Here is an 18875-nt window from a genome sequence, read left to right on the forward strand (position 1 = left end):
GAGTCAAACTACTGAGCCTTTCTGACACTGCTGTGTAAATTACATGCCTTGCCCATTACCTGTATTTTGCATCTCACTTTTAACAATGTAGGGGCCCTTGAAGGGTTAAGTAGAAACTAGCTTTTGGAGGGTTGCTGCCTGCAGAAGAGATCCATTTCTCTCAGTCCCCCAGGAAGAGGAGAACGCTGGCTTTCCTGCATATGGTGGGCTTTTCCTCCAGCGACATCTTGTTGAGCGCATCTGTCATGATGCTTTCCCCTCTTACTTTGTGCCTTCAACCACAAGCTCAGTGTTCCTCTTTAAAACGAAGGGAAAAGGACATGAGACTTATCAGTCTTTACTTACTGCTGGAGCTTTGAGGATGTATTTTTATAGGTATTTCTTTTTTTTAAAAAAAAGGCGCGGGGGGGAGGAATGGTGTTGAGCAGAAGCAGTGGATGTGATTAACGCGCCTACTGAGCAGATCTGTGGGAGTCGAGTATCGACCTCTGAAAAATCAATGGCTGCTGCAGTAGCAGTGCTGGCTCTAACCCCCCTTTTTTTCAAGGTCTTTAGTTGAAGGAGTGTGGTAAAACCAGCAGCTCTTCTCCCTTCCCTTTTCTGTCCCTAGTTTCACCAAAACAGCTGAAGAGTCCATTCATTCTCTCTCCCCTCCCTCTGATAACTTGCTTAGATGGGTTATTTTTTGCAATTATAGTGAAATTTCTCGTGTGACACACACACACACACACACACACACACACACACACACACACCAAGCTCCTCCTCCTCAGAGCCTCTTTTCCAAGCCCTTCTTCCCTGCACTGCAGATACAGCAAGCAGCTTCTACCAGTTTTGTCTAAAGCCTGACTAGAAGAAGGAGCTTTTGCTTCCTTTTTCAGCCTCAAAACCCTCGGCGTGTTCTGGTTTCCATCCTGAAACAATCAATGTCAGTACAGATGTACTGTAGAGAAGCTAGAAACTCCTATTGCGAAGGAGGAGAAATGGAGAGTTCCCTCTGTTGAAAGAGAGAGAATGAATTAAAATGCTCCTTCCATCATTTCTGCCCTTCTTTTTCTTTTAAAGGTGATTTAATGTACATATCAGCTGGATGGAGATGCTGTCACAATGATAAAGGAGTCCTCGGTGCATTATTACTTTGCACAATGATTCTAGGGGGGCTTTTTTTTTTAAAAAAAAAAACACTTCCAGAACATGTGTACATTTTAAGAAGGAACCCCAAAAGTTGCCAGCTTTATTCTTTCTTGCGCACAATTCCTGTTTAAATTTGTAGACTTAACTCCTGGTGAAATTGCAATGGTACAATTGGGGAACTACAACTGTGAGACATTTATGCACCTGCACAAACACATAGGCTTGCGCAAACACAAGGTGGTATAATAATCCTAGTATAATAATCTGAAAATCATTTGCCAAGAGATGCAGGGGGGAGATGTAAACCAGTCTTCCCCAACCGGGTGCCCTCCAGATGTTTTGGGCTTCCACTCCTGTCTGCCCTAGCAGCATGGCCAATGGTCTGGAATGCTGGGAGTTGTGGTTTAGAGCATCTGGCAGTCATCCCATTGGGGAAGCCTGATGTAAACTAAGTCATTGAGACTTGCGTAATGTAGGATCCTGCATGTTGCTTTCACGATTATGATGCACGCCAGACTGAACTTGTTAAGTAGGTTCCTTTATTCTAATTTAGAACCCTTTATTTGAGAGAATCAAGGATGGGCCTGAAAACCACGTGTTACAAGATTCTCTTGTCTTTTTCTGTTCTGCCTCATTTCTTACCTTCAATGGCAGTGCCACTAGTGGTCATCTCCACAGCCATGAAAGCTAGGCGTTTTCATTGAAGTTAGACATTGGCAAAAATTCTTCGCTCAGGCTAAGATGTAAAGATACCTTGAATATGTTTCTGGTTGCAGTAGAATATGAGGGCTTATAAAAATGAATAAGCCTCTTGTAGAAGACGAGAAGAGCTGAACCGCTTGATCTATGATTCCATGATCTACTCCATAACAAGTTTATGCTTATGCAATAGAGTTAGCATTGTTGGAGAAAGCGTGTACATTTTACATTTATATCCTGCTTTTTTTCCCCCTCCAATTTGCCCAAGGTGGCACACATAATCCTCCTCCTCTCCATTTTATCCTCACAGCAACAACCACCCTGTGAGGTAGGTTGGGCTGAGAGTCTGTGACTGGCCCAAAGTCACCCAATGGGTTTCCGTGGCTGAGTGGGGACTAGAACCCGGATCTCCTGACTCCCAGTCCAACAGCTTAGCCGTGTGCACATGCACTTTCTCTCCAAATATTTTCATATAAGCAAGGATCCGCTGTTTATAGCTTCCTTGGAAATAACCCCAAAGTTGTGGTAGCCACGTTCCTGTCCCTTTCCTGCCTCCTAGGAAGGTATTGAGTGTAGCTGTCAAAAAAAGCCCTCTTACAGCCCTTTTGGGGGGAAAGGCGAGGTGCTCAGAGTGGTGCTGCCAAGGTGTGGCAGCCCCCTACCACCTCTTGTGCTGCAGAGCAGGGGAGGGGAAGGGGCTGTGTTTGGCTCTGTGTGACCAAGGCACACAGGTGCTTTGGCTACACCGTTGCCCAGAACATGCAGCCCGAACCCCAATAGTGGGGGCGGAATTCCTGTACAAGCGTCTGGATGATCCCTGCCCATCTCTGCAGGTCCAAGGTTAGGAGGAAGGCTGGTCACTTGTCATGCTCACTGGGGCTGGTAGCATGTTCACGTGGCGAGTGAAAATGTAGAAGCCTGTATATAGTTTAGAAAGTTTTAAAGTAACAGATTCATTCTTATGAGCAGATTATTATGAATCTAGAGCTAGCTTTATTTCAAGTACAACATGTTTTATTACGTTTCCTAACATTTAAATCCTATTTTTAAATCCTAATCTAACTAAAGCAACACAATGCGCATATAGTCCTGGATCTGCAGAGGCATTATCAAGAAATTGACTTGTTTATACCATATGCCCTAAAGCTGCGAAGCAACAGTTTAGAAAGGTTATGAATGGATGGATGGTTGTGTGCATTCTCCAGTATTCGAGGCAGTAAGCCTTTGTGTGCCAGTTGCTGGGGCACATGGGCAGGAGGATACTGTTGCACCATGTCCTGCTTGTTCATCCCTGGCCGATGGCTGTTTGGCCACTGTGTGAACAGAGTGCTGGACTAGATGGACCCTTGGTCTGATCCAGCACAGCTCTTATGTTCACTTCTTAATGTTAGATATCTGGTGTTTTGTGCCACTGGGCATCTGATTCTATGCCACCTTGTACTGTTTGGGAACACTTGCAGCTAGATATTGTCTAACGTGTATATTCGATGTGTATGTCCTGTTGAGTGAGTTACCTAATTATAATTACGCTGGGGTCTTGCCACCAAAGATTAGGCTGGCTGTTTCAATCTGGAACACTTTACGGCTGCGTTTCCTGCAGCTCCCTTTGTGCCCATTCTCTCTCCCAGTTTTCTTTTCTCCTGTATTGGGCACCACACTTCAAGAAGGATGCAAACAGGCTGGAGCATGTTCAGAAGAGGGTAACAAGGATGATCAGGGGTCTGGAAACAAAGCCCTATGAGAAGAGACTGGAAGAACTGGGCATGTTTAGCCTGGAGAAGAGAAGACAGAGGGGAAACATGATAGCACTTTTCAAATATTTGAAAGGTTGTCACATAGAGGAAGGCCAGGATCTCTTCTTGATCATCCCAGAGTGCAGGACACAGACTAATAGGCTCAAGTTACAGGAAGCCAGATTCCGGTGGGACATCAGGAAAAGCTTCCAAACTGTTAGAGCAGTACGACAATGGAACCAATGACCCAGGGAGGTCGTGGGCTCTCCCACACTAGAGGCCTTCAAGAGGCACCTGGACAACCATCTGTCAGGTATGCTTTAGGGTAGATTCCTGCATTGAGCAGGGGTTTGGACTCAATAGCCTTATAGGCTCCTTCCAGCTCTACAATTCTATGATTCTATGGTTTTTTTCCTCTCGCCTCCTCTTCTCCCCGTTCCTTTGGACCACTCCCTTTTCAAGCCCAAATCCTCACTTCAGGCCCCTTGCTCCTGTTTTTCAAGCCCATGTGAGTACTCCTTCTCAAAGCCCAAAACAACTTGAGACCAAGGTACCTGAGAGAGCACCTTCTCCCTTACCAACCTACAGGGTCACAGAAGTCATTGGAGGGCATCATGCTCCTGGTGGTTCCACATGGCCCTATTGGAGTCCACCAGGAGAAGAGCCTTTGGTGTGGTGGCCCCTTCTCTTTGGAACTCCATGCTCCTGGAGGTCACACAGGTGCCAACGCTAGGTTCCAGGAAGCCTTCCTCAACTGACCAGCCACTGTTTTTATTGGTCCTTTGTTTAAAATTGAACAATTTTAATTTTCTGTTTTTAATCTTTTTACTGTTTTATTCCCATGTGCACCGTTCTGGACTCTAGTCTAGATATGGAGCGGTACATAAATATTGTAAATAGAGAATGAAGTCTTTGTGTTCCCCTTTAGAACTTGAGTAGCTCAGCCCAATGGCTGAGTGAGTTAGCCCATCATTGCCAAAGGCTTCACCATTTCACAAAATCCCATAGAAGTACATCATGGCATCGACCTCAATCTTTTCTACTGTTAGAACAACTTGACCCCCCAAACCAGCCTTAAAATCCTTAAAAGGTTATTAGCCTAATAAGTTAATAAAACATGGCACCTTTTAATCCAGACTTAATAATGCTGGAGTCTCTGGGGTTTCTAGTACTTGCATTTAAAAAAACAAAAACGAAAACCCCACACGCTCACAGCCAAACCTTTACAGCGTGTTCCGAGACTGTTCTGTTGCCTTGTATTTGGCTGTATTGGGAATTCCAGTTTCATCTTGGAGGCAGCCTTACTTAGCCCTCCCTTTCCGGGGGCTGTTTGATTTCAGGCATGGTTTTGTTTTGGTGTGAAAAGGTGGTGTTAGTGGCTGATTCCCTATTCACCAGCAGCATGAACAAACTCCTGCTGGCATAAGGTTGAATTGGGCAACCAATCGCAGCTGGAACAGTTATAGTTTCGGAGTCCCTGTGGGCTTCCGCTATCAGGTCACATCCCAAAATAACACTGGGCAGTATTTCAAGTGAAGAAACGAAGGCTTTGGGGTTGGAGCCAGCCTGGAGTGTGAGATTTCTGTGTGAAATACTTGGAATCCCTCCAACATTTTTGATCTGCATGGCAGATGAGCAATAAAATGCATTAAACACACACACACACACACACTCATTCAAAACACGTGAGGAAATTATCCAGACCAAGACGTTTCCTTCATGCTGGCAGAGTTAGTGCTGTTGATTTGCACCTCCTGTTTTCTCTTGCCTTATTGGCTTAATTCAAAGAAAGAGAGGAGAGAGCTTTGCTTAGCATTGATACTGTGTAGTTCACGGTAGCTCTGTAAAAAGATCTTTAAACTGCCCCACTAGTTTAATCCACAAGCACTGCAGGTTTTTGAATTAGAATCTGCTGAGACATTGGGAGTGCAATTTTGTATGTGTGTGAGGTTTCCCCCCCACTACTTGTGATTTGCCCCTCAGAGGGCTGAAGTTTCTGCACCCATCTGCAATGATAAATCTAGATGTTAACCTAAAAATGAACTCAAACCTTTTAAAATGCGGATCTATTTCATTGGCTCACATGACACATCACGTTCCCTTTCAACTTTAAAAGATGAGCTTTAGGAAACGACGTTTCAACACATACTTCTTACTGTATTAGCAACATCACTGGAGTCAACGTTTTGGATAGCAAGGCCCTGCTGGAAGACGCATTTGTCCACAGGTTACCTCCTCTGGCTAAAGTGTGACATGGTCACCACAGGCGTCTTGAACCACATGGGTAGAATTCTATGCTGATAACTACTTCTGTAGTTACATGGTTTGAGCTGATTGCTGTTACAGGGATGTAACATCCCTGCTATCACCAGGGATGCCCCACCACCATCACCACCAAAAGAGTGGTTTCCATGCATGGTTACAGTCGGCCTGAGCCCTATGGTGCCACTGCGTACAAGTGGTTCATCGTACATGCGTTTGGGAGTCTAGAACAATGTGTGAATAGTCTTTTTGTTTAGGATGAATGGCAATGTCTTCGGCTCCGTTTCTGTTCTCCTATACAGACCATTCTTGAACGAAGACATCCGAGATAGGATTTCCTGGTATTGTCACCTCTGCCTTTTTATTGGCCTTGCTAGCCAAGAGCTTGGTCATTAAAAAGGAAGCTTCACAAATCTCCTTTGGAAGATATTTCAGATATTTTGGGTGGAGAGAAGAACACCTTCTGAGATGATCCAGAGCAAACATTTTACTGTTTCAAAAATTGCTGTACTTTTATCTAGTTCTAGTACATCTTAACATATTTCTTAATGGCAACAATATCTTTAGCTGAGCACCACTTGTTATTGGATCTTCCCCTCTTGTTTAAATACTCTTCTCTATATCTCTTAGGTTATTTATTTTATTAACAATGCCTGAGGTTTCTAGCAAAGGGCACCTAACAGGCCATCCTCCAGAATATTCAGTGGCCTGTTATGTGCAACTCACAATAATTGCACCAGGAAGAGAGGCCATATGAGTTCCTCTCATGGCAAAAGATGACATGATACTATTCGAAGCAAAGTAATAGTGGTTGTGTTGTGGGTGGGCCAGGTTGGAAAACCTTATGCTTCATCTAATGGTTTGTGGGTAGCTCTGTAACTCAAGGGTAAAACATCAAGGGAAAAGGATCTTTCACCAATGACATGCTTAATGTTCCCAGTTTGATATCAGAAGTTGCTATTGCACACTAAGCATAAACCAGCCTTCCCCAATCTGGTGCTCTCCAGATGTGTTGGGCTGTAACTCTTGTCAGCCCCAGTGGCTGTGGATAATAGTTGTAGTTCAACACATCTGGAAAGCACCAGATTAGGGGAGGTTGGCATAAACCACCAGACTCAGGGTTTTTCCCCCTATGGCCCTTTTGTTCTCTTTGACCTATCAGTGCTGACATCTCTGAAAATGACTTTTAACTGTGAAATACTTAACACTTTTAAAAAACGTTACAACACCAAAACAAAGAACCAAAGACGGGCCAGCCATAGATTTTAATGGTTGGAAGAGGTTATTATTGCTTTCATGCTCCAATTTCCTGAAAGCAGTCCTTGGGCACGTGGCTCAGAGAAGACCGATATAGCCTAAGCTTTCGGATGTTCTCTATAATATGGCATCGGACCTCAAAATGGTCCAGTAAAATAACTTTCCATCTTGAATGAACTGGATCTTGGTAAAACCCTTTCCCATGACTTGCAGACATAAAATTTCAGCTAAGCATAAATACATTTCTTTAGAAAGTGTAGCTTACAGTTCTCATGGTGACATACAATAAAAACCTCATAAAATTCAAAATCTACATAAAAACAGCAACAGGTTAATAAAGCAATCAATTAAAAGCAGCAGAGGCTAAATCAGACAGTACAATAACTATAAACAGGAAAGATAAAACTAATTAAAAGCACAGCAGCAGAAATATAGAGGATTAAAAGGCTTGAGTGAATAAAACATATTCACCAGATGCTGAGAAGATAACAAAGTAGGCACCAGGCAGGCCTCTCTGGGAAAGCAACAGTTCCCCATAACTAGGGAACTATTGCTGAAAAAGGCTGCCCCCAAACAGCCACCTGCCATACCTCAGGATGGAGCAGGGCTTGTAATAATTATCTCAGGTCTCAGGTAGGAATATACTGGAAGGGATGTGCCTTCAGATACTGTGGCTCCAGGCTGTGAAAGGCCTTGTAGTTTAACACCAGCACTTTGAATTGGGCTCAGAAATGAACTGGGAGCCAGTGAAGATAATATAATACTGGCATGATGTGATCATATTCCCCAGTTCCAGCCAGTACCCTATCTGCCATATTTTGTACTAACTGAAGTTTCCAAATCATCTTCAAGGGCAACCCCACAAACAATGCATTGCAGTAATCTAAATGGGAGGTTACCAGGGCAAGGTTTGCAGAAGCTAGGTGCTCTCTATCCAGATAGGGTCTTAGCTGTTGCAGGATCCTAACTAAGCTGGTAAAAGTCGTTCCATGCCAAAGACGACACTTGTGCGTCTAATGACACAAATGGATCTATAAGCATTCCTAAGCTATGAACTTGGGCCAGGTAGGCAAAACTCAGGGCACGGTAGGCAAACATTAGGGCCCTGTGGTCATGTTGGACCATTTGAGAAATTACCCTGGGCACGAACACACAGTGGGCATACTGCACATGAAAGCATTGGCCTGCAGCCACTTGCCACCTTCATTTGAATCCCATGTGCAGCTCAGAGGCGCTCATGAGAAAAGAGGATAGGAGCAGCTAGAGGACCTCTCTTTGAAGCAATTCCAGCGGCCAGTAAGAAACATTGTTACTCTTTTTAAAAAAGTGGGAAGGGTAGAGTACTCTACGGGTGCCAAGAAAGGTGTCCAAGGGTGCACTGGTGCCCATGAGTGCCCCATTGCCTAGCCCTGCTTTACAGGGAGTGCAACCCTTCCCAAAACAGCTTGAACCTCACTCACCCAGACAGATGGACCACCTCCATCTTGTCTGGATTGAGAGTCCATTACCATGGCCATTAAGCACTTCCACTGCCTCACCTGGTTGTGATGAAAAGGATAGGACTGCATGTTATCAGTATACTGATGGCACTGCATCTAAATCTCTGGACAACATCACTCCTCCGTTTCGTGTAGATGTTAAGTAGCATGGGGAACAAGATGGAACTCTGTGGGACCCGAAAGCATAAATACCATGGGGTGAAGCTGAACGCCCCCCCCCCCCCCCAGCACAACCTTCGGGAAACAGCCATTTGATAATTTCCTTAGGTGTGTAAAATGCACGCCAGTTTACTTTTTCTACACAGGTCTTTCATATCCATGGAAGCATTTATAGTTATCCCTGTATCAGTCTTCCGCAGACAAGTGCCCTCCAAATGTCTTGGACAAAAATCCCCACACCCTCACCTTTAATAGATATTGCAAGTGGAATTTAAAGTGGTGTGATTCAAGGATTTTAGAAGATATTTGTGAGCTTCAGTTTCAGACTTCTAGGGTCATAAGTGCATATTCTGGCTTGAGCTTGTGCCTGTACGTATTTGTGTAATGTGGCGCTACTTTTAACAATACCTGCGAGTATATGGCATGGGAGAGAGCATAGTAGGTACTCATTACTAGATACTTGGGGCTAACGCGATGGCTTTCGTCTCCATGCTCCACTCACGGGCTTCCCAGAGGCATTTTGACTAGTTATTGATAGAAACGCAACAATGGATTTGTGTAGTCCGTTCCAGCCAGGCAATACTTATGATCTCATGTATGCAGACCCCGTTCAGTTCAATAGGGCTCTTGGTTCTATTCTGATATTTTACCACAGTATGCAGTATGACAGGGCCCTTTTCAACAGAACCGTAGCTATGTGAGAAGTACTTTTCCACCAGTGCCTCCCACGTGACCAGGGCATCATTTTAATGATCCCATCATGTGGGTGAGGGCCGATCACAAGATCCTTGCCATGGAATGGGCATGCTGCTGGGATTCTTATGGTGGGGTGCTGATTCTTTGGGGAACATGTAGTCAGCCCCCACCCCCTTCATTTGGTTCACTTAAATGTGACCCCAGCCACACGGGAGGCACTCACTGAAAGCTGCTCCCACACAGATAGGGTAATATTTCTCCAATTCTGCTCTTGCGAAGTAGAGGGTGAGGCAAAGGTGTTGCCAAAGAGAGCTTGGGTCAGTAAGCTTTTATCGGGCTTAGGTGAAACTCCCGTATCAGTGGAAGGAGCCTGGTAGGGCTGGCCTCCCTGCTGTTCGTCTTTGTCCAGAGCTACGTGGTGGCACAGGCTGAATCCTACTCTTAACATCTTGTAACCAGTTCATGGCCAACTATGGGATCGAGTCCAGACAGACCTTACGGGCGCAGTCCTATCCACATGCCTGCCAGCCTCCAAACTTATTTATTTATTTATTGCATTTCTATGCCGCCCAATAGCTGAAGCTCTCTGGGCGGTTCACGAAAATGAAAACCATTCAAAGTATAAAACCAACAGTATAAAAACATGATATAAAATACAATATAAAAGCACAGCCAGGATAAAATCAGCAGCAGTACAGAAATACAAATTTTAAATACAAATTTTAAACAGCAAAGTTAAAATTGATTTATAGACTGTTAAAATACCGAGAGAATAAAAAGGTTTTCACCTGGTGTTCTAAAAGAATATAGCATTGGAGGCTGACGGGCATCGCACGCAGAGTGGGAGAAGCGTGGAGGTGACCATCACCTCCGCGTTTCTTCTGCTCTGCATTTTTGCTAGACAGCTGTTTTTGCCTGTCTGGCTAGGGCTCTGCAGAGAGGGAGAGAAGAAGGCTGGGGATAACTCATAACCCCATTTCCTCAGTGCCCACTCCCCCACCCCACCTTCTCTCCGAGGTTGCTTTTGTGAGTTCAGAGAGGCGCTTGGCACGGTTCACTCTATGTCGGCTGGGTGGGGGAACGGAACTCAGACTCCTGCGTCCGAAGTCAGAGTGCTGCCTCTGACCTCGGATCCAGGAATCCAAACTATCCTATCCTTCCCTTTTTGGGGCCATAAGATTGCTCTCCAATAAGCCATTCTTAGAATGGAGTTCCACCACAGAAGGGGGAACAAACTTAAGGGCTTTGGATTAGGATATCAAGGAGTAGCTCAGTTTTAATTGGCAGGCCAGAAGAAAGGTAATTTCTCTGTAGTCTGAAATTGCCAATTGGGCACTTGTACCCTGAAGAAATACTGTACAAAATGAAAACCTGTTAAGTTCAGGCTCATATTTGGGATGGCAGTGATGAAGAGCACTTAAGAGCTGTGTTTAGGGTTGCCTTCAAGCCTGTCTTTCTCAGTTCAGCCTGAGAGCATTGTTTTCCCATCATGCATGTGCTCATCAGTAGAGAGCTCATAGGATCTCATAAAAGTTCTGTTTATAGGAGCTTTGTACACAATCCCATCTTTCATTGCAAGTGCTTGCTCGGGAAAACCTAACATTCATAGCCTCCCAGGAAGTGGACTCACACGCAAATGGACTCACATGCAAATATTCTGTTGTAACACCCAGGCTGCCTTAATGGATTCCAGTGGAAAGCAGAGTGTTGTTTTCTTCTGATACACTTCTCATCACATACCTGTTAGATTCACAAACTAGTTACTTGATCACTTGATTTTCAAGCATCTTTCCCCCACCCCATCCCAACTCTTTCTAATTAAATGAAGTTTGGGTATCTTGCAGGACTATCACTTGTTAGCATTTCCCCACGTTCTAGCTTCCCCACGTTCTAGAACCCTCGCGTACCTGAGAACGGACTGCTCTTGTTATCTGACAGGTGGATGCTGGAGAGTGCTTGCAATTGTGTTAGCTAGATCAGCATTCTTATTACTTTGCCTGTGCAATTTGTGAAGGAAGTTGCTTTTGTGGTTTTGGAATTATGGACATCACCGGATTGCTTTCTCCATAATTTCAGAGTGTGTACTTTTCTGCAGGAGAGATAGACAAGCACCCACTTGCTCATCCTTAAAAGCCATCAAGACTGCTCAGATGTTGATATTTTATTTTATTTTATATTAGTATTCAATTTGGGAGATTCAGGCAGCCCAACCCCCTTGCTCTGTATTTATCTGCCTTCCTCAAGGGGAAAAAAACACCTTACTTTGGGGTGGTGAGGGCAACATGCAGCAGGTGAGTGGGCCAGACCTCTACCACCTGTTTTTTTGGGAGGGGACGAGAAAGGACTGTTGGGAGGGGAAGGATGTGAGGCTTGGCCTAACTCAAAGGAGAGCTGGGCCTAACCTCAAATGGGGTTGATCAGTTCAAGTGTGGCATGGGGCCCACATTTTCAAGTCTTCCTGCTTTGAATAATTGCCCTACCCCTATCCCCTACGCTTGCAGTCCATGCCTGCCCTCTAATGTGCAACTTCTGTAGGGTGTCCACTGACTCCTGTTTCTTACAGTACCCGTCCATTTGGCTCTTTAACAAATGAAAATTAATAGTTCTGTATAATATGAGGAGCTGTTTCTAGCTCTACGTAACACCTTCTGAATGTGCCTCCATAACCATGTTATGAATGGCAGTGGTTGAGTATGGGTTGTTGAACCATGGGTTGTTGTTGAGCTGTGAGTTATCGTGTCTCAACACAGTGCATTTTCCGCAGGATGGCTTGTTAACCAATCAGTGTGGGTTATTTTTCCTGAACAAGCCACCTTGAAAACTCATGTTTCGTTGTTGGGTTGTTCAGGGTGGTTAACAAGCTACCCTGCAGAAAACACACTGCATTCAGACAACATAATAACCCACTGGAAGCATGGATCATCATCTAACAGAGCAATTGTGGTGTTGCGTGATGGAGGGGGGCACAAGTAAGGAACTTAGTAGAAAAACTTGGGGGCATCTGATGGAGATGAATAGCAGATGACTGAAAGTAGCAGGAACCACTTTTTCATATGACATGCTTGTTGCTAAGTGATGCTGTAACAAAACAGTATAATAATGGTTGTAAGTTAGAGGGTTGTATTGAAGGTTGAGGCTCTCAGTGTCTGTTAGTTGGGGATCAGGCAGTACTCTGTTGTAGGGTGTTGCTAGCCCTCTTTCATGGTGAGATTGAATGTGATGGACTTTGGCTTCCTCTCTGCATCCTCTGATGTTTGACCAAAAGATGTGGGCTAAAAATATTAGTTCAGTTTGTTGTCTGGTGTAGAGTAAATTTTGGTTAAGAAAGAGAGTTGTAAACCTTAAGGAAACCCAGAGGATTTCTTGAGTTTATCTTAAACAATTTATCAGCTCTTAATTATGGGGTTAGATTGAGGTTAATCGGATTTTTAAAAATTCATAACTTCTAGTTATGATCAGACTATTTTCAGACCCACTTGGTCTTGTATAAGTCACTGTGGCAGTTGTGGGAACTGCTCATTTAAAAGATTTATTTCATTTCTTATTTGCTGTTAACAAAGTTTATCAACTAAGAAAAAAGGATTGTCGGTGCCTTATCTCTTGCTGGCTGCCCAGATGCTTAGGAAGCATTTCATAGATGGCATTTGGGGATACTTAGAAGGGGGGCCAGGAGGGAAAATCTATTGGCGATTTCCACCTAGAACTGTGTTGTAGCATTCCTAGTTGACACCAACATCAGCCTCTGTCTAGTGGAGAATTCCATAAATTCTGTAGTAAATAACATGGCGTATGGCAGTACTCTCTTCTTGTTTGTGACATGCTTGTCTGTTTCTCTCTGTAGGATCTCTCTGGTTCAATAGATGACCTGCCCATGGGTACAGAAGGAGCACTGAGTCCTGGCGTAAGCACATCAGGGATTTCCAGCAGTCAAGGAGAGCAGAGTAATCCAGCTCAGTCTCCTTTCTCTCCGCATACCTCTCCTCACTTGCCAGGCATCAGAGGACCCTCTCCATCGCCAGTTGGATCTCCTGCGAGTGTTGCCCAGTCACGTTCCGGCCCACTCTCTCCTGCGGCAGTTCCAGGTAAAACCTTATTTGGTGACCTGCATGCCACCCCCGTGTGTTAAAGTTCAGGCAGTCAATGAAGTCCACTGGATAGTGTGAAGTCAGTGCAGTGTAATGGTTAGCCCAAGAGTGGGAAGACTCCGGTTCAAATCTCCACCTGGCCACAAAGCTTGCTGGGTGGCTTTGGGCCAGTTGCTATTTTTTATCCTCACAGAGCCCTGTATTACAAGGGCTTTGTAAGGATAAAGGAAGAAGAAAGTTGGGATATAAATGTAATAAATAAATTACAAATAAAGAAGGACGTGGGACTGGGGTTCAGATTCCATCTCAGTCAGTTGTTGGGTGAGTTTGGGCTGATTATTTCTCCACGGTTTGTAAATGAGATTGATAATGTTGTATAGGTAAGCAAAATAAATGTTAACTGCTTTATCAACTTTAAGGATAAAGCAGGCTATGAATCAGTGTTCTGTCTTTGTGAGGTACTACTGTAGCTTTCTGTCCTTTCAGTGGTGGGTGGGAAGATGTGGGATTTTTCATTAGGTGGAAGTATCCTTACAGATAAACTTATTTTCTCTTTGTGGCATAGGCAACCAGATGCCACCTCGACCACCTAGTGGCCAGTCAGACAGCATCTTGCATCCCTCCATGAATCAGTCAACCATTGCCCCAGAAAGAGGTGTGTGTGCGATTACGGTTAATGCCATTCCATGTTTTGTTTTGTTTTTAACCTATCAAAAATGTTATAATAAAGCACTATGATTGAAGTACCAGTCTGGGGACCAATGACTGGCTTTGAAATAGTTCTCTTCCACATAAAGAATTATAGGGATTGTTATGAGACAAAGTAGGGAATTGGTCCAGACCTCAATGCTGACTCAAACACATCTTTGTGAAACAAAGTGGGTTTTTATCTTGGGGCAACTGTTATTTTTCTTAGAAATATTTGTTTTCCTTTACCACACCACCTCAAAGCTATTGCTTGTAGCCTGGCAGCAGACCCAAAAGTTACTTCGTAACTTTAGCAACCAATGGGAATACTGCCGCGTGGGCATGAACATTTGGTTCAGGTGGCTGTTGTTTGCTCTTTGGGGTGCTGATTGGATCTCGTTTGGACAAAATGTTTCATCCTTTTTATTTGGACGGAATGGATAAAATGCTTCCTGGGATATATTTGTAATGAACTCTGAATTTCAAATAATTCCTTGAAGCAAGCAAGAGTTCTGTTTCCTCTCTGAAGTAGGGCAGAGTTATTGAGAAGAAGCTATCTAGTACCCTGTGCCTGTGTCTCTCTTGCTCACCTCATCATCTCCATCTCTAAGCTGTACAAGTAACTTAGCAGTCATCACAGAGAACTTGCAGTGACAGCTAAAAAATGTAGTTCTGCCAGAGTTCTTGGTACAATTAAGAAATTACCATGTGGCACTTGTAATTGTCATTGATTTTTTAAAGTTACTACTATAAAAGTTTTACAAAGAATGTCGTTTGTGTAGAATTTAAGGTCTCCAGAGCTTGTAGGGGCATGTTTTAAATGCATATTTCCTTTTTGCATAATTTACTTTTATAACTATATCACTTTAAATTTATTATTCCAGTAGGTTACATACAGAGAAATCCACAGATGCCACAATATAATTCCCCTCAGCCTGGCTCTGCCTTATCTCCACGTCAGTCTTCTGGAGGACAGATGCATGCTGGCATGGGACCTTACCAACAAAATTCCATGAGCAGTTATGGACCTCAGGGGGGTCAATATGGGCCTCAAGGTGAGCGCATTACGCTTCTAATAAACATGGAAGCCATGAGCATGGCTTGCATCTATTGTTGGATGAAGAGCAAGTGCTTAAACAGTGAGCTGGTTCACACATAAAGCTAAACCATGGTTTACTGTTACAGGGGAAAGCTGTAGTGAGCCTCAGGCAACGTCCCTCCCTCCCTTCTCATGCAACTTTGAGCAGTTCATAAGCCTTTTGCTCCCAGATTTTATTAACTGCAGCTTGTCGTGTTCCGATGTGAAGAACTGTGGTTAATCTTAACTACGGTTTGTTGAAATGAGCCAACCTCAAACCATAGGAGTAAGAACCAAAATTAAGATTAACCACAGTTTAGGGTTTGGACAACACACTAAACTGTGATTAAAAAGGAAGTGGAAGCTTCCAATCTATTCTCCATGGCCACGCTGGAGGAGATGGAGGGGAGCTCACAAGCCGAAGGCTTGCTGCAGCTTGTCCTTATAATGCCAAATCACTTTCCCAATAAAATGTATGAATAAAGAAAATGAAAGTGTTTACTGTCTTGCTGTTGTTATTGTCTTGCCATGGATGAGGTTAAACAATGTGCTGGATTAAAGTCATGTGGTGTGTTGCACTTTCTCTATCCGAAATTTTGAGTCCTAGGCTTAATTTAAAAACCAGCAACAAAAACCGATAGAGAAGATTTTAAGACGTGCTGTCTTACAATGTTGGTTATGGGAAGGAGGCTATGTGGGTTATTGGGCTCTTCGTGGCCCTCCGTTTCTACCTCAGTGCCTCTTACCTGGCTGACATAGTTAGGTAACTAACTGTGTTCTTCTTCTTCTTCGTTGTCTCTGTGCATCACATGTACGGGCTCTGCACCTGTGCAAAGCTCATTTTGGGAAACTTCTGTAGCTAAGGAAAACGTTTTAGGCAGGAACCCTCCCCCACCGTCCATTGCATTGAGCTTCTGCCTACCTCCTCAGTTCTCTTTCAACTGATGTGTTTTCTTCACTGGTTTAGTCTTTGACAGTGGTTCTGATTAGCTCAGTCATGAGAGCTGTAGCGAAACAATGCACAGAAAACTTCGGCATGGTTTTGGTACTGTTGTAATTCTAAAGTGGACTAAACTATCGTTCTGTTTTGGGAAGCCAACATTCTCCCTCTTCATGTGCCTTTTTAAAATAAATAAACCGAAGCTTGAACTTGTAAAATAAATGAATTGCCAGAATACCATTCAATCTTGCTGATCACTCTCCCCTTTTCTCTGTAGGTGGATATCCCAGGCAGCCAAACTACAATGCTATGCCCAATGCAAATTACCCCAGCCCAGGAATGGGAGGAACCATGAATCCAATGGGAGCAGGGAGTCAGATCCATGGGCAGACTGGTGTACCACCCTATCCTGGGCTTCCTCCGGGGAGAGGATTGAGCCATGCTGCCATGGGGAATAGGCCCTATGGACCCAACATGGCTAACATGCCTCCCCAAGTAGGGAGTGGGATGTGTCCTCCGCCAGGCGGCAGGAAAGCACAAGAAGCCGCCGCTGCTGCTGCGATGCATGCTGCTGTCAACTCCATCCAAAACAGGTGAGCAGCGGAGGGTTTGTTGCACGCAACTTCTAGACGTTGTCTCTGAATTGGATCCCCCCTGAGCAGCCTTCCCCAACCTGGTACCTTGCAGATGTGTTAGATTACAACTCCCACCCCACACCCCACCAGCCATGCTGCCTGGGAGACACTGGGAGGCGTAGTGCAACACATCTGGAGGACACCAGGTTGAGGAAGGGTGCCCCAGAGTTTAATCATTTTAAAAAAACAACAACAGTGATTCTCGATGTATGTTCTCATCAGATATCTCCCTAAATCCAGGATAAAACATTGTTAGCTACCACCCACCCACCCCTGTTTGAAGCAGAGAAAAGGCCAAGTCACTGGGTTGGTAAAGCTCGCTCTCTTCTTGGGTGCGAAAAAGAACAGAGGCAGGTACATGATGATCTTGGAAGTTCCAAGCATGCAGAAATACATCAAATTGGTGTTGGGCCGGAGGGAGGAGGGGATGGCATCCTTCAGCACTTCTAGTCCACCAAACAAGATGGAGGGAGGAGCCTCATAGTTTAAGGCACTGGCTAAGCAAGGCGAGCGGAGGTGGAGAAGTGTTCGCCTGTTGTGCCTTGATCCATTTGAGTGTGTGGGATAACCGTCTCCCAAGGAGGTCGCAGTTTAAGCCTCTCCCAGTAACTCCTTGCACCTGCTCCGTCTGTTTCCTACTTAAAAGTTCTTTTGGGGATGTGTATTTGTGAGGGTTAGAATAATCGTTGGATTATTTATCTTCTATCTTTCGTTAGACTGTGGGGCTGTTCCCACAACATGACAGCCCACCATGGAATATTTAACCCGCAGTGAGGCTGCGGTGTGTGCAGCTGCCATTTTGAATATGCGATTGTTGTGAACCACCCAGAGAGTTTCGGCTGTTGGGTGATAGAGAAGTGAAATAAATAAATACCCACCCCTCTCGGGGGTTGTCACTTGCACAAACCAGGCGTGGGTTTTGCGAGGGTGAACAGCCCTCGTGTAACACTAGAACAGACCATGGGTTATGTGCGGGGGAGGGTGTTTAATCCTTGCATAACCCACTCTCATTGGGTTCACATGACATGACAAACCCTGGGTGGGTTTGGAGATGCAACATGGCAGCCACAGCGTGTCATCTGAACTAGGTCTCTGTTGGAATCCATTTTCCCCTTACCAATGTTACTTGGAAGAGCCAATAAAATACTACAAGCCTCCCAAATGCACAGTATTGGGATGCTTGGGGAAAGAGGTCTACGCTAGTGGGAACTGCCCAGAGAGCCTCGGCTATTGCGCGGTATAAAAATGCAATAAATAAATAAATAAATATCTGAAATTTGAGGTTTTTTTAACTATTGAGAAGAGCTGTGTTTGCCCTGCGGTAGCTCTGATAGACCTGAGCCTCTTTTTAAACTATCCAGTGGGACAGCAGGTCAGGCATACGATAGCCAGTGTCAGTTATGTGAAGAAAGAGATTCTTACCAGCCTACCTGTATCTGCTGGGAATTTAATCAGGAAACATCTACTAGCTACATGTGCTTTTGTAACTGTACACAGTCATTATTGCTAATATAGTTGTGTTGTTTTCAGGCCATCTGGTTACCCTCATATTAACCAAGGAGGAATGATGGGAACTGGCCCTCCCTATGGCCAAGGAATTAATAGCATGGCCGGCATGCTCAATCCCCAGGGCCCACCGTATTCAATGGGTGGGAATATGGCCAACAACTCTGCAGGTAAGGCACACTGTACCCAGTCGTACCCCAGTTCCTTGGATTTTGAGATGGCCCCCTAGAAAACATTCTCATGTCGGTGTTTCATTCTCTAGGGATGGCTGCAAGTCCCGAGATGATGGGACTTGGAGATGTTAAACTAACACCTGCAGCGAAAATGAACAATAAGGCAGATGGAACACCAAAAGCTGAATCCAAGTCAAAGGTAAAAAAATTAAAAAAATGTTTTCTGGAGCTGCTGCAGAAGTTGGACAGAATGACTTGTGTACCAGTTTTTAAAGAACTGTGTGCCTGGATCTCTTGACATTTTATTGTATCTTATGGAATTAGGTTATGTT

The 18875-nt window shown here is 44.4% G+C and overlaps 1 protein-coding gene across 1 annotated transcript in view; it reads left to right on the forward strand.

Moving 5' to 3' along the window:
* ARID1A (AT-rich interaction domain 1A) overlaps positions 1 to 18875 on the forward strand; it is an 89434-nt gene that overhangs the window by 49780 nt on the left and 20779 nt on the right. Inside the window, exons 5-10 of the mRNA XM_063140670.1 lie at positions 13281 to 13521; positions 14090 to 14179; positions 15096 to 15266; positions 16507 to 16822; positions 18395 to 18540; positions 18633 to 18742. Of these exons, the coding sequence (XP_062996740.1) occupies positions 13281 to 13521; positions 14090 to 14179; positions 15096 to 15266; positions 16507 to 16822; positions 18395 to 18540; positions 18633 to 18742 (1074 nt within the window). The remainder of the gene's footprint in view (positions 1 to 13280; positions 13522 to 14089; positions 14180 to 15095; positions 15267 to 16506; positions 16823 to 18394; positions 18541 to 18632; positions 18743 to 18875) is intronic.

The sequence above is a fragment of the Elgaria multicarinata genome, chromosome 13 (assembly GCF_023053635.1).
Source record: "Elgaria multicarinata webbii isolate HBS135686 ecotype San Diego chromosome 13, rElgMul1.1.pri, whole genome shotgun sequence".
NCBI classification, from domain to species: Eukaryota; Metazoa; Chordata; class Lepidosauria; order Squamata; family Anguidae; genus Elgaria; species Elgaria multicarinata.